The sequence below is a fragment of the Anguilla rostrata genome, chromosome 18 (genome assembly GCF_018555375.3).
Source record: "Anguilla rostrata isolate EN2019 chromosome 18, ASM1855537v3, whole genome shotgun sequence".
NCBI lineage: Eukaryota > Metazoa > Chordata > Actinopteri > Anguilliformes > Anguillidae > Anguilla > Anguilla rostrata.
In genome coordinates, this window is record NC_057950.1 from 23,789,547 (window position 1) to 23,816,554 (window position 27,008).

Below are 27,008 nucleotides of genomic sequence, written 5' to 3' on the forward strand. Positions count from 1 at the left end.
GGAAAGTCCCGCCTCCCGCCAAACGACCTTGGGAGTGACCCGGCGGCTTTCCGTCCGTCTCCCGAGCCTCCAGCGCCGCGCCGCGTAGCGCTAACCGATAAGAGCCCTGCATGCTCACAGGCATTTCGCCTTTCTTTTTTATCTTTTAAAAGCCCATTCTTTCTCTGAAAGCGTGCTTTCATTTATAACGCTCTTTCACTGGGGGGGAGGTAACGGATTTTAAGAGAAAATAATAGCTGGCTGGACGGAGAGGGCTCAAATCATCAGTGCGTATGGGCAGGAAGGACCGAACAGCTGCACGCTGTCATTTCCTGTTTCCAGTACAGCCCTGCCTGCTCTGGTGCCACAGCATGCACCAGAGATTCTGCTTTACCATTTGCATCGTGCTTCTCAAAGCTTCTTTTTAAGCTCAGGATTAATGCATGAAAATAAGAAACCCTTGCCGATAACCGGATTCCTGAACAATCCAAAGAAGGTGAAGCAGTTAACTTGATATCTTATTAAAGCACAATGGTCATTTCCACTACTTTTATGCAACACTCCTCCTGTATGCTGTAGCCAACCTCAGTTTTTTTTTTCTTTCGTCAGGGACAGGTTGCTTAAGGGCTGGTACACACAGAGCATATATGTTTATGCGAGTAACAGCATATCTTCTCTCTCTTTTCACATTTCAAGACCCAATCTAGCACACGGCTATATGGACGTATCCTTAACCCTTTAAGGTGTGACATCACAAATATGTGATTAGAATGTTTTTATCCGAGCGTTCTAAAAGCTGATGTCACAATCGCTACTGGTAATCGAAAACAACGGAGTTCTAGAACAGTGACTTAGAATTCTGGAAGAGAAACATTCCAAAAAGCCTACTCTTCAAAGGGTTAGACACAGGCTTCAGACAGCTGTAGCCAAATTCACCATTTAAATGCGTGGCTCTGTTCAATATATTCAGGGCAGCACCACATCAGATTTAACCCATGGAGCGAGTGTATATTTCTCCCAGTGAATCTCCCATCGCTGGGCTCGGTCATTGAGCAGGAAGGAGGGCGGGACTCACGTAGTCGTCGTAGGACTCGTGCGTGGCTGACAGCAGGGGGGGTCTGTATCCTGGGGCCCCCGGGGTCCCCCTGGTCCTCGGGGTGGGGACACCTCTCGCAGACGGGGCGGTGGGCAGCGACCCGCGGGCTCCCATCGTCCCCCGGGGCGCGGCCGCACCCCTGCCTGGGGGCGGGGGCGGGACGGCTCCCCCTCGTCCCCTGGAATGTTACAAAAAAAGATCCGTCTCAGAGGGCGTCCAAACGATACTGAAACACTTTAACTCTTTTGGTTTACCAACCCACCTTTGACTCTCTAAAATAACAAGCTGCTACTAGAGGGCGGCTGGTTTTAAATGCCAGGTGTGGCGCTGTTACTGGCACTCTTGAGTAGGGTTGAGTTCCGAAACCTGGTACCATTGTGGCACCAGTCCCCATGTGAACGGAACCTACCGGACCGAATTACAAAGCACTAGCTAACGTCACACTCGCTCTGTAGACTCAGCCAGTGACCGCAGGTACCGTTAGCAGGCTAGCTAACGTTAAATTGGTCAAAATATCTCAAGCGAAATGGAAATAGTTTTGTATTTATTGATAAGTATAATTTAATTAAAGGTTACTGTATTCTTCTCTTACAGTACATTCGTCGTTCAGTCTTTTTTTTTTAAAGAAGGTATCGTTTCAGACTCTATTTAGGCACCGATACCATTTTAAAAGTATCGTTTTAGCACGGGTATCTGAAAAATCTAAACGATACCCACCTCTACTCTTGAGCAAGGTTACTTAAAATCACTTACTCACTACACAACTCGCTTCCCTGACTATCCCGTCGTGTAAGTGCACAGCAAGTAAAATTCAGATGAGGACATCCACCGATAAAAGAATAATAAAATATATAATAATGACAGCGCCGACCGTAAACACGAGGCCCTCGAGGCTCGGGTTCATGATGAGATTTGCCTTTAGCGGGGGTTGATATTAATGCATTAAAAGAGCCCCCGGTATGTGTTTTACTAGCATTCGTACGGCGTTAGCGTGATTTATTAGGGGTTTTATGTCCGCTCGCCGATATAACGGATGACATTAAAGGTCAGGAGAGCCACCAGCACACGCCGCTGAGCGTCCGCTCCCCTTTTCAGCCGAGGTGCTGAGCTACCTTTGCGCCTCGAAGCTGTCACATCTGGCCCCCCTGCTCTTAAACCCCCGCGTACGGAAATCAGCGACTCAATGACTGAGGACAAATTGATAAGTCCGTCTGAAATATGGATCCTGGATATTACCTTATGGTGGGTTGCATCATTGATTTTTTTTTTTTTTCTTCCCCATGAGAACCATAAAAATCAATGAAAAACGTTTCTGAGGTGGTTTTTATCGCACGGAAATATGCATCCCCGAATCCCTCCCCTGCCTCTTCCCTAGCTCTCCCACACCCCCCCTCCCCCTCCAGCCCCCACAAATTAGCATGCGGCCCGCTGGAAGGAACAGACCGCACGGAACATTCTGGAGAAAAGGCACGGGCGTCGCCGCTAATCTGCGGAGGAACAATATCCGTATTTACACAGCTGCCGCTCGCTTGTTTGCGGAGCCCCCCTCCGAGCGCGAGGGTTTCGGGGGGGGGCGCGGTGCCGGCTGGCGGGGCGCGTGCCGCGAGGCTGTTCGGCACGCGCCGACGAGGCGGGGGGGCGGCGGGTGGGGGGGCGCGGGTTTGCCAGGAATCTGATAAAACCCCATTCATCACACCTCCTGTCAGCATCCCTTTAAGCCTGGTAAATCAAACCATATGGATGAATAATTAATCTGTTCAATGTTAATGACACCTTTAAACAATATGACAGCCTGGTTACAGTGGCCTTCGAGGTCTTTCAATTTAAATATAGCATAAATATATAGTGAATAAATACTCAATTTGCTTGTTTTTAGTTGTAACAGTTTATTTTTTAAAAAAGGCGATCGTGGTGGTTTTACGTATCATTATCAAATGACTTTTAAGTGAAAGGTAACATTTAAATACTAATTCTCTGAAGCCCGGTCTAATAATAGGCTGTTCACAGCAACCGCGCGGGTAAGCGAACATCCATCAAACTGCACTGAAAACCCACGCGCTCAGGCACACGGAGAGGTTAACCTACTTTGACTTTCCAACAGATGCCGCGATCATCTGAACGTGATGCGATGATTATATAATTATTGATTATGTAATTATGTCGTTATACCGTTCCCCGTTCCACCGGGCCACGAACCGCCGTATCGCACCGGGCTGACCCACTCATGTGGGAGCTGCACGCGTTTCTGTAGAACTGTCATCTCTGGCTGTCTGGCAGCGAGACTCTCTGAACTCCATCTTGGAACAGCTTGAGGGGTTTTTTTTTTTTTTTTTACTGCTTGTAAAAACTGACAGAAGCACCAAAACTTTTTTTTTTTTTTTTTAAAAGCCTGGAGGAATTCTGCCAACGTTATCTGGCTGGGACGGCGAATCGGCTTGCCTTATTGAGGGTGGGGGTCACCGCCTAAATCAGAACCCCCCCCTCCCGGGGGGAAAGCGCTGGTTCTGCAGGGCGCTAGATAAGAGCATGGAACACGAGCAGCCGGGAGGATCCTGGACGGGCGCGGAGGCTGTGCGCGGCTGCCTGTTTACGGAGCGAGCCCGGCGGCCATTTTCCCAGCCGAACGCCGCTGAGGAAAGTACGCACCGCCGTCGGCCAGATATATTTTGGCTCGCAGGAGACGTGCAAAAAAAAAACCTGAGGGTGCTCGGAGGTGAACTGGGACCATGTCTGCAGTGTGCAGTGAGCTCCACAATGTTTGGCGCAAACAGATTTTTGTTGATTTGGCTCTGTGGTCCACAATTTTTGATTTGTAATCAATAAAATGATGTGATTAAAGTGCACATCCTCAGCATTTATTTAAGCCAGTATTATTATGCACTTTGGTTTCACCATGCAGGAATTGGAGCACTTTTTACACATAGTTCCCCCATTTCAGGAACCATAATGTTTGGGACGTATTAATGTTATGTAAATGGCAGTAGTCGTGTTTAGTACTTTGTTGCATTTCCTTTGCATGCAATGGCTGCTTGAAGTCTGTGACCCAGGGACATCACCAGGTGTAGAGTATCTTCTCTGGTGATGCTCTGCCAGGCCTGTACTGCAGCCATCTTCAGCTCCTGTCACTTGCCTTAACTTTTCTCTTCTGCGTATTAAACGCATGTTCCATTGGATTCAGACTGGGCAACCTACTTGGCCGGTCGCGAATTTTCCAGTTTTTACCTTTGAAAAGCAGCGGTATGTTTGGGATCTTTGCCTTGCTGTAGGATGAAGTGCTGTCCAAATTTTTATGGCATTTGCTTGAGCAGATTAGATGCTTCTGTACACGTCAGAATTCATTCTGCTGCTGCTATCAGCAGTTACATCATCAATGAAGACTAGTGAGCCAGTACCTGTGGCAGGCATACATGCCCAAACCATAACACCCCCCCCCCCCACCATGTTTCACAGATGAGAGGGGGGGTGCTTTGCATCTTGGGCCTCCATACTTTGCTCATGCCATCACTCTGATACAAATGAGTCTCAGTCTCATCTGTCCACAAGACCTTTTTTCCAGAACTCTGCAGGCTCTTTTCGTTTCTTCTTAGCAAACTGTAAACTGGCCATCCTGTTTTTGCAGCAAACTAGTGGTTTTGCAGCGTAACTCCGTTTGTCTGAAGTCTTCTGTGGACGGTAGTCACTGACACATCCGCGCCTGCCTCCAGAACAGTGTTCCTGATTTGTCGACCAGGTGTTTGGGGGGTTTTCTTTGGTTATTAATGGTAGAGGTCTTCCTTAGCCTGCCAGGCCATTTGTGATTAGTGAGCTCACCAGTGCTCTCTTTCTACTTAATGAGGTTTTGGTTAGCCTAAGGTTTGGTCTATGTCTTTGACTGTTTTTCTTATTTCTCAGACTTCCTAGACTTTCATTAGCACAACTCTGGTCCCCATGTTAACAAATGCCAATAACAGACGCCAAAGGCTATCAAGAGCTTAGAATCAAGACCAGGCACTGAAAACTATTATACCTGCACTAAGGAAGCAACTGAACACACCTGACTAATCAGAAACACTTGTGAAGCCATTTGTCCCAAACATTATGGTGCCTGAAATGGGGATTCTATGTATAAAAAGTAATTACCGCATGGTGAAACCAAAATGTAAATATACCCTTTAATCAAAGCTGAAAATCTGCACTTTAACCACATGTGAATTGTTTGATCACAAATCTAAAAGCATGGAGTACAGAGCCAAATCACAGAGGAAAAAAACGGCTTTGTCCCAAACCTTATGGAGCCTACTGTATGTAGGTCGTGTACTGGTTATGTCAATTGCTAATCTGTAAAGTGTAAGGAGAGGGGCGTGGTGGAGACTTCAAGCCTTCGATGAAGTGGAGACTACGTTATCACCTGCGTCACCGAACTGAATGGATTCTGAAGTGACTGTTATCTGGGACACAGGAGACACAACAGAGGGAAAGCATGGACGGGTGGACGTCAATGTAGTTCTTAAAATAAGACTAAATTAAAAGATAAGGCTAAATTAAAATAATACCTTGCAGCAAACAAACGTCACTTCATTCAAATAAACTGCTATTTTGTGTTTGTTCAGATCATTATCCTATGAAACCTGGGTATATTTGGTATCTAGGATGGAAGTTCCCAGGCTGAGATGCAATCTTTTGCAATTATGGGTGGAGCATTAATGTCCAGGAATCAAATGTCCCACTTCGGAAAACTCATTGGCTGAGGAAAAGCAGGGGAATGTCGCCCCTCGTTCATGACAGTCATGAGTCAGGCAGACAGGACAGGAGGTCCGGACCGACGCACCTGGTGGTTGCCGTGGTAGCCAGCCGCAGCCCCCGACCGCGGGCGGTCCTCCCCCGGCTGCTGTCGTCCGACCCGTTCAAGTAGGACAGCTCCCTCAGCTGCTCCTGCCGAATCTCGTCGTTGTAGTCCTGCACCGGGAAGGAACACACGTGGCATTAGGGGCTTCCTAAAGATGCCCACGGGGTCAGCAAAACTCAAATCCCACAGAAACGGGGTCGTAAAACCATAAGCGGAAATCTGTGATGCGTAAACATTAGCGGGCTGGGGAAAGGGCGCGGCGAGGAAGCAGGTGTGCGAGGCGTCTCTCGAACCCGCGACAGATGTTGCGAGCAGCAGTGCAGACTCCGAAATGAACCCGCTCCGTAATGCGCAACAGGAACTGCACAATCCATTCCGTGTTTGATCTTAATCTGGGAGACATTGAGGTCAAAGTAATTTCAGAGAGCAGCTCTTCGTCTAGTGACAGCCCTTCTAACCGCCTTTAAAACGGGAAACTGCGGGACTCGGAGAAACATCTCAGTATGAATAATGCAACGTTGTGTAAGGCATGAAAGCAGAGCGAGCTCACTGAATTTTGTTCACGTATGCATGCATGCATCCAGCTATGCGGAACAAAACACACACACACACACACACACACACATACAATTTAAGCAGAAACCCAAGCATTCACCACAGTTAAGTTAACCGAAGTTAACAATAACACCACTACTACTATTGCTACTACTGCTGCTGCTGCTACTCCTGCTGCTGCTGCTACTCCTCCTACTGCTACTGCTACCACTGCTGCCACTGCTGCCGCTACTACTACTGGTACAACAACTGTGACTACTGCTACTGCTAATCAACATATGGAACAATTACAATAATTACAATCATTAGTATTAGCAATATAGCAATGTCATATACATAGTGAATGCAAGGTGCTTTCCCTGCAGTCTATCTTCCCACTTAAGTGGAGTCTCTGTAACACAAGCAAAGCGAAGCTTGCAGATCTGGACTCATTGCCCTCATTAGACACTCTGCGCGGCGTACGCAGCGTCAGACCCCAGCTTATTAAACCCCGCCGAGCGCTGCGTTTACGGGCCGCTCGTACAGCCATGCCGCGCCGCGCCCCTCTATCGGCCCCGCCCTCCTCTCGGAGAGCGTGCGGGGCGGGCGCGGAACGCTGGAGATGAGAGAGCGCCGCACTCACAGGTCACGCCTCAGCCGGGCCCGAGGACACTCCTTTGTTCCCCCCGTCTGATTCGCCCTCGGTTCGCGTCTGGCGCACTCAATGCTGGCGGGCAGAGGGGCAGCACTCTTACGTCTGGACCTATTAAAAACCAGCGTCGCGGCACAGATGGGGTCCCACGGGTGAGACATCAAACCGAGGTCCTGGTTCGCTGGGGTTATTTAAGGTCATTTTTGACATGGCAATTTCGAAAAAAGGTCAAGTGGAGGTTTATAACCCAGGTGACCCGGTCAGTTCCCCACAAAAACGACCCTCTATACCTGGCTATGGTGTCATTCTATGTTACTCTGTGTCTGATTGGCTATGCACTCCACTGTCCGCTTTTACTTTGATTTCCCAGATCATTACTGTGAATTATGAAATCAGTTGGCTCACCTTGTTTAATAAAGTAAAAATAATTCATTTACCAAATGTGCATGCAACTGGAGTAAATATTGTTTGTCAGTCGTAATGATATTTTCACACAATTTCCTAATTTTATACTTCTCTTCATACATGACATTATGAACCCCCAAAAAGTTTGCTTTTAAATTCTGCAAATGACCAAGAATTGCACATTTGGCAGCAAAAGTGATGTTTTTGTTCATTTGGCAAATACCCTTATCTATGGTGATGTTCATAGCGCTGAAAATTATACAACAGTGTATAACTAAACTAATAAACAAATATACCGCTGGCAGTTCCCAAACTGTTCCATCTGTTTTGTTGAAGACAGCCCTAAAAAACCGACGTCTTAAAGCCTAAGTCTAAAATGTCACCCCAGGTACAGGCTCGTTATATCAGACAGAGCATCTAGCACCTCAGGGTGACTATTAACAACATGTCGCAGAAAATACAAAATAGGAAAATACATTTTTACTGATTGTGGCCTTATTTTACCTTGTAGGGTAAAAACAGATGTGTATAAAACATTATTATTATTAATATTATTATTATTGCAAAAATAGATTGCTAAATACACTAGACAATGTCTTTCAGATTTGGAACAAATTTTCAGAGGCATTCCTCTTTTGCCATCATTATCTAGCGTGGTTAGCACTTGTTTCCTGTGTGGTTGTCGAGACTGTCCCTGCTGTTGTCATGGCAATCATTTTGATCGTATTCACTGTACTATTTCTTTTGATGCTCAGTGGAGATGCGCGCACAAACACGAGAAGCAACTTACCTGAAGGTCAACCACTTCCACATTAGCATTCAGTAAAACAATTCTAAACACTTCGACTGCATGTCCATCGTTTTTTAAAGGACTCTACACCGCAGTGACAGATTAGATTCTCTACTCTTCACCTACCCACACAGAGAAGACCGGTGGTAAAATTTAATTAGTGGTTAAATGAAGGAGATTGCCCCCCTCTCCCCCCTGTTTTCATCCTTGAGTGATGCCCCAGTAATAGTAAGGGGGGTGGGGGGGAGTTTTTCTAGATTCTTCCGGGCAGAACCAATCTCAACCACATTCAGAAAGCAACCATGCGCAACGAAAAAACCACAGTCGTTCAGACGCTGCAAACGTACCAGCTAATTAGTTTGGAGGCTACAATATCCTGTTTGCAATATCATGGTCTCATCTATGCATTTAAATCATCAGCTGGGGCACGATGACTCCATGGGTTATCCATGGGTTCAATTATAACCCTATAACACCCCCGCCCCCCCCCCCATCCCCATCCCCCACCACCCCAGAATTAACTATTGTCCTTCATAGTTAGGGAAGCCAGTTAATCTAGGGCACGAGACCCTAAATTATTTCAACTTGCATTATCACCTAAATCCCTGTTGAGTCGCTATAGGCACTCGATTGTCAAGATCACCTGACTAATTATACAGTTAGTGATCAGCAGTGACCCTCATCCTGCACACGGACACAAAAGAGTGAGCAGGAGCAACAGCGCCCCCCCTGGCACACTGCACACCGAGACGATGGAGGCGATTTATTCTGCAACAAATCCATACAGGCATTAAAAACAACAGCAGACCGGCATTCGCAGATATAGACATCAATCACGGTCGTAAATAAATGCGGGGGAATCCTCTGTCAGCGCAGAAAAGAAAGAACAGAAGTGAGCAGTGGACAGGTGTCATCCCAGAACTGACGGGTACATTTCTGAGTGCAGGTATTCCACTTGAAGAAGCCGACAGTCAAACTACGGTAATTTTTAAATGTGCATGTAATAACTGAGGGGGAGGGGGGGGGGAGGGTGTGGGTATTCCCAGAATGCAACTTCGGCAGAAGTATGTTCCGCAGGCTGCTGACTCACGCAAAGCAAAGATGGTCATTAAAAGAAAAACAGACAAGATGTAAAAGCCTAAAAAATTTACCATGTGCTGCTCAGTATTTTAGCTGTTTTTGAAGCATTGTTTCTTTTTACAGGTTTATACACGCTGCTTTTGGTTATGTGACTATGACATCTTCATTCTCCCATTCAAACTGCCGGGGACACTAAACCTAGGCATGGAATTTTTGCTTTATTGAATCTCAGTACAACAAATTAATTGCATCTTGACAGCAGGGTGAGGGTACACTGTGGGAGAATGTTAGGTGAAGCACGTTGTCACATGGAAGGAGAACATGATCTGGCTGATCTGTAGTATTTCATATAAGGCTTCAGGGTAGGTAAGCTATGGTCCTGGACAGGCTAGCAGCACTCTTAATGGGCAAGAACTTAGCTTAACCAAAGTACTGTACGCCCACTTGGTCTTTTTAAGTCGACCATGGACAGACACTGAAGGCCACACACTGCAAGTTCCTGCAGCTCATTAGTGCACTACGGGACCGTACATAAAACGGGGACTCTACCCACACACACACACACACACACACAAATACACACACACATTTTTCATCATGAAAGCTGCACGGAACAGCTACAAACCCGTGGCCAAATGAGCCCCCCCCCATCCCCCTTTCCCTCGGGTTTACAGGATTAGATATAGCTCCCAGTTACACCCTCGCCTCGGCACGCCAGGGATTCATTAACACGTTTAAGCGCCATAAAATGCGTCCATTATCTCACGGCGCTCCTGCGGCTGTTTTCACCAAGAGGAAATCCATGTGACGACAGGGAAGCCATGGGTGTCCCCCTCTGACAATGTAAGCAAGGACAAGCGTGTGGAAATAATGCACTGCTCTTTTTAAGCCTAGATTTACATTTGGCAACATAATAATAATAATAATAATAATAATAATAATAATACCAGTAATAATGATAATAATAATAATAATAATACCAGTAATAATGATAATAATAATGATAATAATAATAATAATAATACAACAATAACAATGTAACAACAACAATAATAATGAGAACAAAACCAACAACAATAATAAATAGATAAGTGAAAAGAATAGTTGTTGTGGTGAGGGCCCTTCTCGGAAGGCTTTTTCATTTTTAAGTTATCCTGGCCTGGATCTGAGTAAGTGCTCCTTAAACGGACACATGCTGCTTTTGTACGCGCAGAAAAATTGCCTGCATGCTGTCAGAAGTGAACCCCTGTCAGGCTGAAACCTACGCAAAGTGTCCTCAGACAGTCTGCGATCCCCGGACTCACACACACTGGCTTCACTGTTCATCCCCAGAGCAGAACATTAGGCATAGCGAGAGAAAAAAACAGAGTGGGGAAAATTGGGCAGTCTGAACAACTCCATACAGTAAATGGCAAATTCACTGTACAGGGAGTCACTGCTGGGGTTTGATGTCGGACACCGCAAGATGGTGATTTGGGGGACACATCTTCAGCCCTAATTCTGCTGACAATATGATCGTCTGTCTACAAGCAATGAAAAATCTAACTTTGGCCAGAAATATTCATAAAAACTTCTCAAACCACATTTTTACTGCCGAAACATCTTTACATTTAATTACAATCCAGTTGCTCATACTATAACGGAACAGTAACCAAATGAAAGTAAAATATTGCCTGTGGGGCCTCTAGGAACACAAACATGTGATCAGCAACAGGTGTCAGCAATGACTGACTTATTTGAACCATTTGGTCTACCTTACTCGGCAGAACAAAGGACTTTAGATAGACATTGAATTTTCTTAAACGAGACACATTTTTTAAAATACACAGGTATGGTAGTTGCAAAAATAGTTACACAGAAAATGGCGATCGATAAATTTAAGAGACTCTTGTAAGAACTGTTCACTTTTATCTACCTTTTTAAAAATTTAAAAGGCGCTGCAGCTAATGTGGCTCCTTAAAAGACCTTGTCAGCACAATCTCTCTAATTAGCAATACAAAAGTAAGTTTGTGGATTATTTGCAGAGCTGTATCTTGGGTAGAAAAAAGACTGCTGGCACAGACTGTAATGATGAAATTATGTTTGGATAACGAAGGTGGGGGGAGTGGGGGTGTTATCATTAATGTTTCTGGGAGTAGTTTCAGGTGCTCACAATCACAAAAACATTTTAAATCCAAGCAGTTGAGCGCCTATGTACACTGCCAATGGAGGTCAACTCGTCTGATTGTATTGACTTTTTCCCCCTCAGAAAGATAAGATGGCCTCAAATTGTTTGTGAAATTAGATTGCGTTCTTGGCTGGACAGATCTGAGGTATTGACGTAACTGCTGAATTGCGCTTTGCCGGCTGGGCTTCTTTGGTTGGTCAGAACAATCGGGCGCCTGATTCTGAGGCTGAATGTAATGATCGTATCTACAGGCAAACTGCAGATAAGCAGCGGTTCTGATGACTTCTTTGCTTATTTCTCCAAGGCTTCTTGTCTATATCTCTGTTTCTTTTTCCCCGTCCCTGTTCACTTTGCATTAAAGGCTACCTTTGGTCTTTGGTGTTCTCTTAAAGAAAATTAAGTGCATGTAAAGTGTTCTAAGCATTTATGACCCCTGTAAACGCCATGTGACTGGTGCAGTCAGGGACCATCCAAAAACGCATTCCATTAAGGCATGGATACTCAAATCTGGACCTCAAATCCAAATCCGGCCCTGGTTTTATTTTCCCCTAGGTAATTAACTGAACAATTAGAGCTACTGATTGGCCAGACTGTATTCACACGTGACTCCCAGGTAAAGGGAGCGTGGAAAACCAGCAGGTCTTGGACCTTCAGGGCTGGAGGATTAAGGCATGGAGGTGGGGGGGGGGGGTAGAGTGGTCTTCTGGTAACTGGAAGGTTGTCTGTTTTGATCCCCGGTCTTCTGAGGGTGTTGAAGTGTCCTTGAGCAAGACACCTAACCCCTTACAAAACACCTAACGCCTCACCTCCCAACGAACTGGTGTGTGGCCTTGCGTGGCTGCCGTGATCACCGTTGCTGTGTGTGTGTGGAAGGGTGAATGAGAGGCATTCATTGTAAAGCGCTTTGTGCAATTGTTGCTGGAAAATGGGCTATATAAATGCAGTCACCGTTACCCTTAAATTTACCATTAAACTGTACCAGAGAACTTCAACACAGATGCAAGATTTTACAATTTTATACAAAAAGTTCAAAATATGAATTGCATCATTATGGCATCAGTCACCCCCATCCAAATCCAGCAAACTGTTAATTGAATAGCTTCACACAGTCTGAGGCTGCTTGTTTAGGATGTGCTTTCGCCCACGTGACGCGGTCCTATAATAACACTGTGAAAGCGTTCTTTGTGTCTGTCTCAAGCTCGCCTGGCACCTTCCCGCCAAAACCGCTCTCCCCGTCTCCCAGGGATTGCTGAGGAGCTTCAGGCTCTCACAGAACGCTGCAATGCCAACGGACGCCACTGCCAACTTTTCCTCACGGAAAGTAGCAAGCACACACTGTTCAAAATTACCTTCACTTTTACAAGGTTTGACAATAATGTTTCACAGTAAAATACTGTAATCAGCATTTCCCTGTAAAATCAATGGTTACCTGGATTTTACAAGATTTAACATTAATATTTCACCGTAAAATATCGTAATCAGAATTTTACTATGAAATCAATGGTTTCCTGGATTTTACAATATTTAACAATAATATTTCACAGTGTAATTAGAATATTACTGTCTAATCTACGCAGGCTAGGCAATATTACAGTAAACTAAGGCAAAATTTTAATTGAACTGGACCACTGCATTATGGGATATGGTGGCAGTGGTTGCAACCTAGTGAAGCAGCGCCGATAGCAAACTCTGAGTCGACTACCTGACAGATATGGTCGGTATTAAGCAGTATTATGTTTTATTTCGGCATTCAGATTCCCCTTTATGACTGTAATATATATATAGCTATAGCTTTTTAAATTGTAACTTGTAACTCAGGATGTCGTGCTTTCATTTTCAAGGCTTTGTAGCTGGAGCGTGTTGTTTCAGATTATGGAGATTTATTATGGAGATAATTTTATGACTGGACTGTATACTGTGTTTACAATGGAGGTTTTATAGCTGCGTTGTTGTTATTAAAGTCCCTCTCCACCTTTGCCGATGTGTGGTGACCGTTTTGGCACAAAATGGCTGCCGCGCATCACCCAGATGGGTGCTACACATCGGGGGTGGTTGAGGTGAGCTCCCCCGCTTTCCCGTATAGCACTCTGAACATCTGGGAAAATGCTAAATAAATGCAGTGGTTCTTTCATTCATTCATCAGAGCTTTTTAAATCATTGTTTTTCCGTCGTTTTTAAATTGCCATTGAAAATCTTTGCTGAAGGTTTCAGTGTTATTGCACTTGGGCACAGCAGCAGTCATTCTTCACAAATATTTGATCGTAGAATGCCTGAAGTGACCAATCAGAATTGAGCACTCAGCAATTTATTTAATATATTTCATGTATGTTTGTCATCCCTGTTTGAAATGAAGTTGCTAAAGGGGTCTGAAAAGTTGCTAAATCCCATGACAAAGTTACCAAACAGGCAACAGTGCCCATGGAGAAGGAGACCGGCATATATGTGGGGTATTGTATTTCACCAGGATGAGAGGGGAGGGAGGGGGACACGTTTCATTCTTTTCTTTTTTTCCCCATGAAAAGCCAGCGACTCACATTATGCAGAGTCATCAAGGTGTGAGGGACTCCAGTGTTAATTAGTGGGAGACCAGCAGCAAGGCTTGCATGAGGTATCAATGGAAGCACGTTGCGATGGGCACTCGCTTATTAATTATGCATATATACGTACGTCTGTTTGACGCTTAGCATAATGCATATGTAAACGCTCGAATGTGCTGAGCTCGTCTTTCCTGAGTATTCCTACTTTGGCACGAGTGGCTCTTTCGCCCATATCCTGTACAGTCAACAGCTGAGCATGAACGCCACTGCAGAACCTGTCACCGCGGCAACCGCCGCCGCCGCTAATTATTTAGCGTTCGCCGGGCCCTGAACCCCGCGCTTGCTTTTTCCTCTTCCGCAGTCGCCGTACAGATTAATGTTCAGGGGTGGAAAATTAGCATTTAAATAGTACATTATGTTTAAACCTAAACACAAAAGTCCAATTTCAGCTGTGCATTGCGATGGATTTATTATTTTTTTTATGGATTAATTACAAACTCATTTAGGCTCCTCTGAGAAGCTGAGCGCGTACTATACGCTGTAACGCACGAGGGACTAGGGCCTAGTATGAGACGAGGGGAACTGCTGCATTATATTTTGTTTTGACAAACTAATTTAATTTCAGCCGGGCTAAATTGCTATTCACGGACCGAGAATTCTGCACATGATGTTGGGCAGAACATGGCATTATGCACTTAATATAACATAACTTGAGGTAATGTTGCTTCCTGGGATTATTGGAGCATGATGCAATTACGTTGCTTTTAGGGATCATCGATATTGGCACTGTGTTTTTGATGTAAGAATTGTTCCAAATTCAGTCCCTACAGTATGCTTTGTGTTCTTTTTGCTGCTGTGATATATATAGTGATATATTTGATGTATATTTTTAGACTCATCACTCTACAGAACAACAACAACAAAAACAGACTGAGGTTTGAGGCATATATACAGTACACTGCATTTCCTGAAGTATGTGGACACCACATTAATTAGCGGTTTTGGCTATTTCAGCCACACCCATTGCTAACAGGTGCATAGCATCAAGCATACAGCCAAGCAATATCCATAGACAAACACTGGCAATAGAATGGGTCGTATTGTAGAGCTCAGTGGCTTTCAACTTGGCATTGTCATAGGATGCCTCCTTTCCGACAAGTCAGTTTGTCGATGTTCTGCCCTACTAGAGCTGCCCCGGTCTACTGCAAGTGCTGTTATTGTGAATTGGAAACGTATAGGAGCAACAACAGCTCAGGCACAAAGCGGTAAACAAGCTCACAGAATGGGACCACCGAGTGCTGAAGCGTGTAGCACGTAAAAAGCATCCGTCCTCGGTTGCAGCACTCTACTATTTCCAAACTACCTCTGGAAACAACGTCAGCACAAGAACTGTTCGTCAAGAGCTTTATTAAATCGGTTTCCATGGCTGAGCAGCCATATACAAGCCTAAGATCACCATGCGCAATACTAAGCTATGGTTAAGGTAATACTATGGTTTGGGCTAGGCCCCTTAGTTCCAATGTCATTCTAGAGAATTGTGTACTTCCAGCTTTGTGGCAACAATTTGTGGTAGGCCCTTTCCTGTTTCAGCATGACAGTGCCCCTGGAAACACAGTGAGATCCAAATAGAAATGGTTTTGCCACAAAAGGTGTGGAAGAACTTGACCGGCCTGCACAGAGCCCTGACCTCTACCCCATCAAACACGTTTTGGATGAATTGGAATGCCGACTGTGAGCCAGACCTTACGTCCAACATCAGTGCCCAACCTCACTAATGCTCTTGTGACCTAATGGAAGTGAATCCCCGCAGCCATGTTCCAAAATCTACTGGAATGCCTTCCCAGAAGAGTGGAGGCTGTTACAACAGCAAAGGAGGAGGGTCCAACTCCATATTAATGCCCATGGTTTTGGAATGATGTTCATTTGCCCACATACTTTTGGAAATGCAGTGTGGATCTCTGAGGATGTGGTTTTTTTTTATTTCTGAAAAACACAGAGCCGTCCCTCTCCGTGTTCTCAGACAGTAGGCCCCCTCTCGGCTCTCTCTCTCTGTTCCAGCGCTACACAGTGAAGCGTGTGGGTATTCTCAGACAGTAGGCCCTCTCTTGGCTCTCTCTCTCAGTTCCAGCGCACCGCGGTGAAGCGTGTGGGTGTTCTCAGACAGTAGGCCCCCTCTCGGCTCTCTCTCTCAGTTCCAGCGCTACACAGTGAAGCGTGTGGGTGTTCTCAGACGGTAGGCCCCCTCTCAGCTCTCTCTCTCAGTTCCAGCGCTACACAGTGAAGCGTGTGGGTGCGAAACACCGGCTCCCACGCCTGACAGTTCCTCAGCGGTTGCCACGGCGCCCTGAGTGAGCTGCCACGGCAGCTGTCGGCGGAGTCGGGCGTCGTCCGGATGACTCCTCTATTCCGCGGGCCCGTCGGCAGAGCGAGGCGCGGCGCGGCTGAGTCTCCCACGCTTCGCCGGGCTTCGCGGTCCCGCCGGCGCCTCCTGGCCCGTTGTCAAGGGAAACACAGATCCGCCGCCCCGGGCTGACGGGCGGTCCTCTCTGAGCCTAGCCCGCGCGAATCCGTCAGAGTGCCATCGCTAGCTCTCTTCTGCTCTCGTTTGTGGATCATGGGGGCGAGGTACAGGCACCTGCTGCGCAGCAAGCCATAAACACAGTGTTCTCGCACCACATCCGAGCAAATTGTCCCTCCTCATTTGAAGGAGAAAAGAAGCTGATGCTAAGAGGTATCACTGTTAGGAGTTTGCAGTGGAATGTAGCTCCTAATTGGGCCGGTGTGTGTTTATTTAAATGCGGGTGGAGGATCCCCCTTTTCAAATGACCAAAAACCCTAGCAGAGCATAATGGTACACAGTGACTTATTATCTACTTATTATCTACCTTGCACTAATGAGTTATATTATCTTTGGAAAAATTGTCCTGGAGGGTGCTTTACACAGTGAATAAGAGGCACAGATACTAAGTACATTTCTTGCTTTTGTTGTTTATTAACATCATTGCCAAAGGTAGCCAGCAACCCAGTGGAGCCATTTACACTGCAACTACTGGAGGGCTGGGTAATACATGTTATTGTGAAGATTTGTTATAAGTGAATTAATTTACTAGATTTCATGTTTTTGATAAGCATTATGCTTTTAAAAACTGGCAGCAGGTGACCAGCTTGTTCAAGTTCCTTAGATTTATTATTATTGGCTCGTGTTTTTAAACACAGACTACATTCATAGCTGTTTCTTGCGCAACTGATAGTTATCAAAATTTTTAGCTTTGTTACTTTTTAAAATAATATTTCAGTAGTGCCATTACTTGGCTATACCACAGTAAAATGTCCAGTGTTAATTCTTAACAGAAAACATTTGGTCCAGAGTGGGACCAAATGCTAAAAGGACAGCTCCTTCCTACCTACAGGACATAATTCAATCCTACACGCCAGTTTGACCACTCCTTGCACTTCCTGCAATCCAGGTGAAGGGTTCTTGCTTGTCCCGACCACAGAGCTTCTCCACCCTAGCTCCCTCCGCAGGGGGGAATCCAGTATCACTCTCTTATATCACTTGTATCTTGATCTATTAGCACTTTCATGTGGCACTAGAATCTTCATCTATCACTTTTATGTCGCACTTGTTATCATCTTGATGTTGTAGCTCTATCATATCTCTTGTAAACATGCTTCACTTCTAGTTTGACTTGCCATAACTTTATTGACTTATGTTTTTGTACAGCACTTTGAGCTGCTTTTTGCATGAAAGGTGCTATGTAAATAAAACAAACTTGAAACTTGACTTGGCCTTACTGTGTGAACTAGACATTACGTTCATAGCTATGGATAACTGATACTTAATGAGAACCGTACCTTAACGGACCTGTGTTATGTAGTTGTTCCGATGACTTTCGGTATGGACTTATTGTATGTCGCATTGGATAAAAGCGTCTGCCAAATAAAGTGTAATGTGGATATTTAATGTAATGTTATGTGTGGCCTGTAGGGTCTGACGTCATCACTGGGCCATGGGTGAGTGCATCAGGGAAGAGATCACACCCTTCAGCTGTAGTTCTCTCAGAGTGTGGTTGTGTGGCACACCGCAATAACCGGAGAAGTACTGCTGCTGTCTCCGAATGGGGGAAAATCCTAAATAATTTATTTTATGTCGAGCAGGTACTTGGATGGTTGCTCCCCCTGACGAGTTTCAGATCTCAGATGGTACAAAACTTTGGAATCATACAAGAGCGCACAGCCTCAGTGAATCCATCATTTGCCTGCCAGAGAACATCTTTCACGGGAATGTGCAGTACAGATCTGGTTGCTTGCAAATGTTCAATTCTAAATCAGGAAGCAAAATGCCAGCGCAGGGTGAAAAAATCAGACTGATAGGCAATTAGCACCGCACAGAACACATGCGTACCTGCAGAACAGAGCTTTAAGAGACGGAACGACCCGGAGAAATAACTTACCCTGGCTGATAAAAAATTTAAAAAACACAAACGTGTGTAGGTCTTTGCTCTGTGGGGATGATTAGGAGATGAACATTTCTGGGCAGTGGGCTCCGGGTGGGGAGAGAGCAGGGGTGTGGCCATGGTAACCCCCCCCCCCCCTCTGGATCGACCGCACGCAGCGATGCATAACCTGCACGTCGGGGACCGGCGGACGGGTTTTGAAGCGCCATTAATATTTACAGTCTCGGCTCAGCATGGCGACGCCCGCATTAATTAACCGCTAACTGCCGATTGCCTTCAGACTCACAGCCTGGAAAATCTCCTTCCGACTGCATCCACTAATTTCAGAATAAATCGTGACTCCGCTGAGACCTGATGCTAAAGTATGAAACGGAAGAAAAAAAAGCAAAAAGCGGTCATGCGGTGAACACAGAACTCTTGTTTTAACATCTTTGTCGTGGTCTGAGTCACATCCTGGAAACCGACCAAGCCCATATTCTCTCTCTCTCTGCCTCAGGTTTCGGTCTGAAAGATTGTGAGTTAGATCCTTTCCAGCCATCTGGATTTCTGCGAGGCCTTTGACACGTAACGTATTCCCACCCATAAAAACAGCGGCTGCGCTTCAACATTCATCATTGAAAAAAAACTCGCTGCGGAAAAGTCGGCGCTGACAGGATTTTCCGGAAGGTCCGCGGGACATTTTACGCTTCTGCGACCCGCCCCACAAGCCGCAGATCCTCTAACGCAGTTTTTTTAATCGTACGCTTAACCCTTTTAACTTTTCTATTGGCTCGCGGGGAAGCGCGGGCGAGCTAACGTAGCACTGCGCCGCCGCGGAGGGGGGGGGCAAACCAATCTCCACGCGGCCGCTCTCACAATCACCCTCCTCAGAACTGGGGCGCACGGGCGCGTCGGAGGTACTTACCGGGACTAGGAATTTTTTAATCTCCTCCAGGGCATGGCTCATGCGGGAGTAGGCTTCTCCGGGCGGAGCGAAGACTTCAATTAAGACGTGGAGATCGTTGCTCAAGTGGGCGTACTTCGCCTCTCCGCTTTTCCTCAGCTCCTCCTCCTGCGGACGAGAGACGGGTCGGGACCGGGTCATTACTGGTGTTAGAAGTGCTCAACCGACAGCCGGCTTACAATAGGATCGGCCAAAAGCATACCTTTTCACATTACATTACATTACAGGCATTTAGCAGACGCTCTTATCCAGAGCGACTTACACAACTTTTACATAGCATTTTACATTGTATCCATTTATACAGCTGGATATATACTGAAACAATTCCGGTTAAGTACCTTGCTCAAGGGTCCAACGGCAGTGTCCTTACCCGAGAATCGAACCTGCGACCTTTCGGTTACAAGCCCAGTTCCTTACCCACTGTGCTACACTCCGTCCTTTTCAACATCAAACGCTTTTTTTCCCCCTAACATTTTGAACGACTGAGCGTCAGTTTAAACAAGGATCACCTCTTCTCATTTTGTTCTCTTGTATGCACGTACTGCAACTGCGTCTGTTTTGTTTGTGTTATCGTTGTGCGTACGAGCGTCGATAAATTACATTTTGATTTTGAGAGCAATTTGGAGATTGTTTGCATACAAATGTAATTAGCGTGACATGCGGCAAGGTTTAGAGGCGATGCCAGCGCATTAGTTGCAATTATAAGCGAATAAGCACAGGTGGTTGATCCTTACGTAAACTGGGGAGAGGAAACGACTGCCGGTTTACAGGTTAGCGTTCAGTATCCCCTGACTTAAGTTCACAAGTCAGCATATAATTGAGAAGACACATGTAGGGATAGATAGCTTTTTTTCCATCAAATTAGTCACGCTGATTTATTGAGATGAGCTTTGATGTGAGATTCTTTCATGTGTATCCAGGGATGAACAGGTTCACCCTCCCATGAATCTTCATTAACGGCTCACCGCATCCGACTACAGTAGCTGAGCCTTTGTAATCCATTCAAGCTGTTTCCTTACAGACTGGACACATGTGCAAAACCTGCAGTGACATGCAGGGGAGGTCTGTTTAAATAAGAACTGTTTAAGGGGTTCCTTTTTCTTCAGCAACCACTAGGAAGCATTTTCCCTTGCTACCTGCAGTTTCCCCTGTGTTTGTGAACCATTAGTTAAGTCCTTAAGTCCATAAGTCCTTTTCTGCATGCCGAGAACACCTGTAAAAACTGCAACCTCTTAGCCAGCTGGCCCGTATATATTTATTGAAAGACATTTTTACAAATCAACAAACAGGACTTGACAGTCTTCAGTTAAGTCGTCCCTCCAAAGGTAATCCAGTCAATTTCTAAGTGATCGTCACCCTAATAGTGCTTCCTGATTGCTGAAGGTCACCGCTAACTGCTCCTTAGGAAGCTGGTAATTGCTGCAGGCAGGAATTACCTTCTTATGTTGATTACCTTTAGCGAAGACTCATATTCAGAGCCTGGAGGGCTTTGATGTGATAGACTCTCAGAGCTGCTTGATCAGTACTGCACTGCTCCTCCCCCCTCCCATCACCCTCTGTTATGAATAAACACCTCTTCATTTCCTGAAGGCGGGACATCAGGACAAACTTTTTTTTTGTAGGACCTAATTCACTCCAAGGTTAGGAGGCACTTCTGCAATCACAACAATCTAAGAATGCCAGCTCAAAGACGGCAATGACAGAGAATGATCACAATCATTGAAATGCCAGACAATTGTTTCCATTATTCCATGAATATTGCTACAAAGAGATGCGTGTCCTTTGAAGTCCGCCTCATTCATAATCAAAAGTTTCACATAATGCAATTCAAATATTTTTATTCAGGGCCGGGAGCACAAATGAGAAAAGGGTGAATGAACAAAAAAGACAAACTTGGGTTAGATACTTGCTTCCACCCAGCAGTCATGGCTTTTATCCTTCAGCTGTCAAACTGATGGACGTAAATGTGGCTTAGCAATTCTTGTGTTGACTACTTAAGGGGAAAATGCTGTTGAAATACTTTTTTGTGAGCTTGAAGGAGGCAGCATTCCCTCTAAAGAAATAATAAAATCAATTGCATACTGCAGTGATGGAGAGACTGTACTGCAGGAGGTGCCTTCATTTTGATGAAAATATAACTATTACTGGATTATATATAGGTTGGTGCATATTACTGACCCATAGACATTACCAGGTGCTGAGTATCTCTCAAGCGATGATCTGCCAGGCCTGTACTGCATCCAACTTTAGCTCCTGCTTGTTTTTGGGGGCTAGTTGCCTTTTTCTAGTTTTCTTTTCAGCATATGAAACACATGTTCAATTTGATTCAGATCAGATCAATTCAACTGACTTGGCCAGTCAAGAATTTTCCAGTTTTGGGCTTTGAAAAACTCCTTTGTTGCTTTAGCAGTATGTTTGGGATCATTGTCTTGCTGTAGAATGAAGCACCATCAAATGAGTTTGGAGACATTTGCTTAAACCTGAGCAAATAAGAATATTCTGTACACTTCAGAATTCATTCTGCTGCTGCTATCAGCAGTTACATCATCAATGAAGACAAGTGAGCCAGTGCCTGTGGCAGCCATAGCCACGTCCAAAACATAACACCCCCACCACCATGTTTCACAGATGACGGCGGGTGCTTTGAACCTTGGGCAGTTCCCTTGGGCCTCCACACTCTTGCCATCACTCTGATGCGAGTGAACCACGGTCTCATCTGTCCACAAGACCTTTCTTCAGAACTCTGCAGGCTCTTAAGTACTCCTCGGCAAACTTTAACCTGCCCATGCTGTTTTCGCGCCAAACTCGTTGTTTACATCTTGCAGTGCAGTCTCTGTAATTCTCTTTGTGAAGTCTTCTGTGCGGCCGTTCTCACATCCGCGCCTGCTTTCTCTCAGACAGGAGTTTTTGTATTTCTTCATTATGGTGAGAATTCTTTTGGCCATGAACTGTAGAGGTCTTCCTTGCCCTACCAGGCCCTCTGAGCTCACTAGTGCTCTCTTTCTTATAAATGACGTTCCAAACAGTTGATTTTGGTAAGCTTAAGGTTTAGCCTATGTTGCTGACTGTTTTTCTGTTTTTCTGTTTTTCTTTTTTCTCTGCTTCATTATGACTTGCTTGACTTTCATTGGCACGACTCTGATCCTCCTGTTGACAAACGCCAATAACAGACTCCAAAGGCAATCCAAAGCTTAGAATCAAGACTAGATACTGAAACATTTATACCTGCTCTAAGGAAGAGATCGAACCACATCTGATCAGAAACACCTGTGAAGCCATTTGTCCCAAACATTACGGTGCCTGGGAATTGAGTGCAAGGGCCATGTATAAAAATGCGGCAATTTCTAGATGGTGAAATAATAATGTGTAAAAATATCCTTTAATAAAAGCTGATAATTTGATGACATATATACACACACAGTGCAATCCATACGTATTTGGACAGTGACACAATTTTTGTTGTTTTGGTACTGTACAGCAGCACAATGGGTGAACCACATTGGGCATTGCAGCCCTTTGTATACAAAGTCTCGCCATTTTGGGGCATCCTAAGTAACTGGACAAATGGCTGCTCAGCTGTTTCTCGGTTAGCTGTGTGTTGTGGCCTCATTAGTTCACGCACAGGGAAGCTAATAAAAGGTCCAGAGTCAATTCCATGCGTGGAATTGGCATTTGGAGTCTGTTGCTGTTGCAGTGTTTCCCCTAGGATTTTATTTTATTTTTATTTTTTTACAGTGCATGGATTTTCGGAACGGTTCTCAGGTTTATGGCGCAACTCAATGTTGCACACACACACACACACAGATGCATGCAAGCACACACACACACACACACACACACATACACACACATACACACACACACACACACACACACATACACACACACACGCACGCACACACATGTACACGTGCATGGATTTTCGGAATGGGTATCTGGTTTATTGAGCAACTCAATGTTGCACACACACACACTAACACGCATACACACACACACACACATTACATTACATTACATTACATTACAGGCATTTAGCAGACGCTCTTATCCAGAGCAACTTACACAACTTTTTACATAGCACTTTACATTGTATCCATTTATACAGCTGGATATATACTGAAGCAATGCAGGTTAAGTACCTTGCTCAAGGGAACAACGGCAGTGTCCTTACCCGGGAATCGAACCTGCGACCTTTCGGTTACAAGCGCAGTTCCTTACCCACTGTGCCACACTCCGTCCTACACACACACACACATATGCATGCATGCTCGCATGCACAAGCACACACACATGTACACGTGCATACCCACACACACACAAACAACTGATTCTTGGAACTTGGCTACAGCTATTTTGCTGACGTTCTTGCCAGCATCTCGTTCATATTCAGGCATGGAACTTGCATTAACAGTTGCACTAATTTACTTCTGCTTTTCAACAGTACAGTCTAGTGCTACAGGAATCCCTTGCGGTGCTGTTCAACTGTTTGGTACATTGAGAAGCAAATATTCACTGGTGAGCTCTGCAATAATGACCTGGTAGACCACGAAAGGTCACTGTAGCGGATGACCAATACTTTCAATTATTGAAGAAAGGCCGCTTTTAAACTGTTGAACAGATCAAGAGCACTCTTCAGGATGTAGCCGCAGCTGTATCAAAGACAAAAATAAAGAGAAGCCTGCACCAGCATAACCTCAGAGGGTTCGCCACAAGATGAAATATACTGGTGAACCTCAAGAACAGAACACTCAGGTAAGAGTTTGCCGAAAACTACATGAAAAACGAGCTTTCTGGAACAAACTCTTGCAGACACATGAGATGAGTATTAACCTGTACCAAAGTGAAAAGAAGGAAAGGGAAAAGTGTGGAGAAAAGCTCATGATCCAAAGATTCCCCCCCCCCCTCAAATGTGAAACATGTTAGTGGGGGTGTTATGGTTTGGGCATGTATGGCTGCCACTGGAACTGGCTCACTTGTCTTCATTGATGACATGACTACTGACGGCAGCAGCAGCAGAATGAATTCTGAAGCGTACATAAACATCTTATCCGCTCAGACCAAAACCAAATGTTACCAAACTCATTACATGGTGCTTCATCTTTGCAACCAACTACCAAATATGACAACTTACAGATTATATTAATTCATCCAATTACTTTTGGTCCCGTAAAATGGGACGCTATGTATAAAAAGGGCTGTAATTCCTGCACGGATCACCCGATGTGGATTGAAATACCCTCAAATTAAAGCTGACAGTCCGCACCTCATATTCATTGTTCCATCTCGAATCCAATGTGCTGGAACTACAGAGCCAAAACAACAAAATCTGTGTCGCTGCTCGGATAATTTTGATCTTCTCTGAGGAGTGGGGGGCGGGGGTGGGGGCAGTGGGGGGCAATGGTTTGTGAACTTGTGCTAAATGTTATTGCCCTCGGCCCTGGCATAGTGTAATATAATAATATAACATTGCCCCAGGCCGATGATTTCACCTGGCAGCCCTGCTACACTGTATATATTATGCACACACACACACACACACACACACACACACACGCACACACACAGGGGTTGGACAATGTTACTGAAACAGCCTTAACTTTGAAGTAAATCACAATTTCAAAGGCAGCGACACTGGCATTGGCATTTGAGTCATTAAGTCGAATGCCAATAAGCGGTTTGTCAGCGACAGTAGAGGTCTGACCATCCGCATTTTGATCTGTGAGTTTCCAAAGCAGCACGAGGCAAATAACTAAGAGCTCCAAAGAACCGCAGGACCACAAATCACAAAAACTGCAAAATTATTTAACGTGGCAGAACGCAAACCAACTGCCTTGGCAGAGAGGAACAGCGGTCGGAGTGCGTCAAATTTGTCGTCATTACATTACATTACATTTATTTAGCAGATGCTTTTATCCAAAGCGACGTGCGAAAGTGCATATCATGGTCATTGGAGCGACTACAAGTCAGGGACAGACATCCTATCCGCTTGAACTATTAAAGTTAGCACAGCTCCTAACAGCATCGTGTCGTAAGAGGCTATGAAATGGGCTCTTTCAGAAACAAAACGACCCGTTGCCGTGAATCGAAGGCGAGCGACATCCCTGTGTGGAAACCCGATGATTTCTCGCGCGCGACTTCGCGTTTCCCGAAGACGAACGTCGTTTTCACGCGCCCTCCGATGTGCCGCAGAGGCGGGGCTCTGTGTCCGGGCCCGGCTGACATTCGGAGCAGCGAGGAACGGGGACGGATACGGATAAGTACGTCGGGGAGAAATTTCGACGCGGAGCTCTGAGAGGTAGCCTGAGCAATGCAGCGAGAGTCGGGCAGAGACAACAAAGGAAGCCTTTGTGCTTTTCTCTGAAGCGAAAGTGTTTGCTGGCTTAGATTTTATGACTGCGGGGCATTTTGCCTGAAACGGCAAGAGAAAATAGTCTGAAGTAGAATATAAAGATATTTGCTGGTTGATCTTAATCTTAAAAGGACAGTCAAGTTTCTAGAGTTTTTGATATTCGTTTCAGTTTTATAGTGTGTACGAGTGCGTACGTGTGTGTGGTGTGTGTGCGTACGTACGTACGTGTGTGTGTGTGTGTGTGTGGGTCTGCCTGTGTGCGTACGCATGCGTACGTGTGTGTGGTGTGTGTGTAGGTGTGCGTACGCGTGTGTGTACGTGTGCATACGTGCGTGTGGTGTGTGTGCGGGTCTGCCTGTGTGCGTGCGTGTGGATCTGCTTGTGTGCGTACGTGTGTCTGTGTGCGGTGTGTGTGTGTGTGTGGGTCTGCCTGTGTGCGTACGTGTGTGTGTGTCTGCCTGTGTGCGTACGTGTGCGTGTGTCTGTGTGCGTGCGCGTGCGTGTGTCTGTGTGTGTGTGTCTGTGTGTGCGTCTGTGTGCGTGCGCGTGCGTGTGTCTGTGTGTGTGTGTCTGTGTGCGTACGTGTGCGTGTGTCTGTGTGCGTGCGCGTGCGTGTGTATGTGTGTCTGTGTGCGTGCGCGTGCGTGTGTCTGTGTGTGTGTGTCTGTGTGCGTGCGCGTGCGTGTGTCTGTGTGTGTGTGTCTGTGTGCGTACGTGTGCCTGTGTCTGCGTGCGTGCGCGTGTGTGTGTGTGCGTACGCGTGCGTGTGTGTGTGTGTGTGTGTGTGCGTACGCGTGCGTGTGTCTGTGTGTGTGTGTCTGTGTGCGTGCGTGTGTCTGTGTGCGTGCGCGTCGGCACGAGGTAGCTCCCCTCCAAGTTCAAGCGGCCCTCCTCGTCAGAGCCGGATTTCGCCGGTGACGTCAGCGGAGGACAGCTGCGGCAGCAGAGTCATCTGAAAGCCCGCCAGCCGAGCCTCCCGCGAGGAAGAGCACTTAAAACGCTGGAACGCTCGTTCCCTATCATGTCTGAGAGCCCGAAATTTCCTTTCATGTCAATCCGTAAGCAAAAGAAGGCTCCATTGTTCTAAGGCCGGGGCCCGTCTTTAAGGCTGAGTTTCAGAAGGCGGTGAAGCGGTTCAGCCCGAGTGCGGCGCGGTTCCGTTTGGAAAATGACAAAATGACGGGTCCCCCGGGG

The 27,008-nt window shown here is 45.8% G+C and overlaps 2 protein-coding genes across 6 annotated transcripts in view; one reads left to right on the forward strand and one right to left on the reverse strand.

The window, feature by feature from the left end:
* Positions 1-27,008, forward strand: part of si:dkey-103j14.5 (isoaspartyl peptidase/L-asparaginase) — a 236,651-nt gene that overhangs the window by 65,266 nt on the left and 144,377 nt on the right. The window lies entirely within an intron of this gene.
* khdrbs2 (KH domain containing, RNA binding, signal transduction associated 2) overlaps positions 1-27,008 on the reverse strand; it is a 157,377-nt gene that overhangs the window by 53,133 nt on the left and 77,236 nt on the right. For all 5 annotated transcript variants that reach the window (XM_064317615.1, XM_064317613.1, XM_064317617.1 and 2 more), the window contains exons 4-6: positions 19,427-19,573; positions 5,883-6,010; positions 1,055-1,253 (exon numbers count right to left, since the gene is read on the reverse strand). In XM_064317615.1, coding sequence (XP_064173685.1) covers positions 1,055-1,253; positions 5,883-6,010; positions 19,427-19,573 — 474 coding nt within the window. The remainder of the gene's footprint in view (positions 1-1,054; positions 1,254-5,882; positions 6,011-19,426; positions 19,574-27,008) is intronic.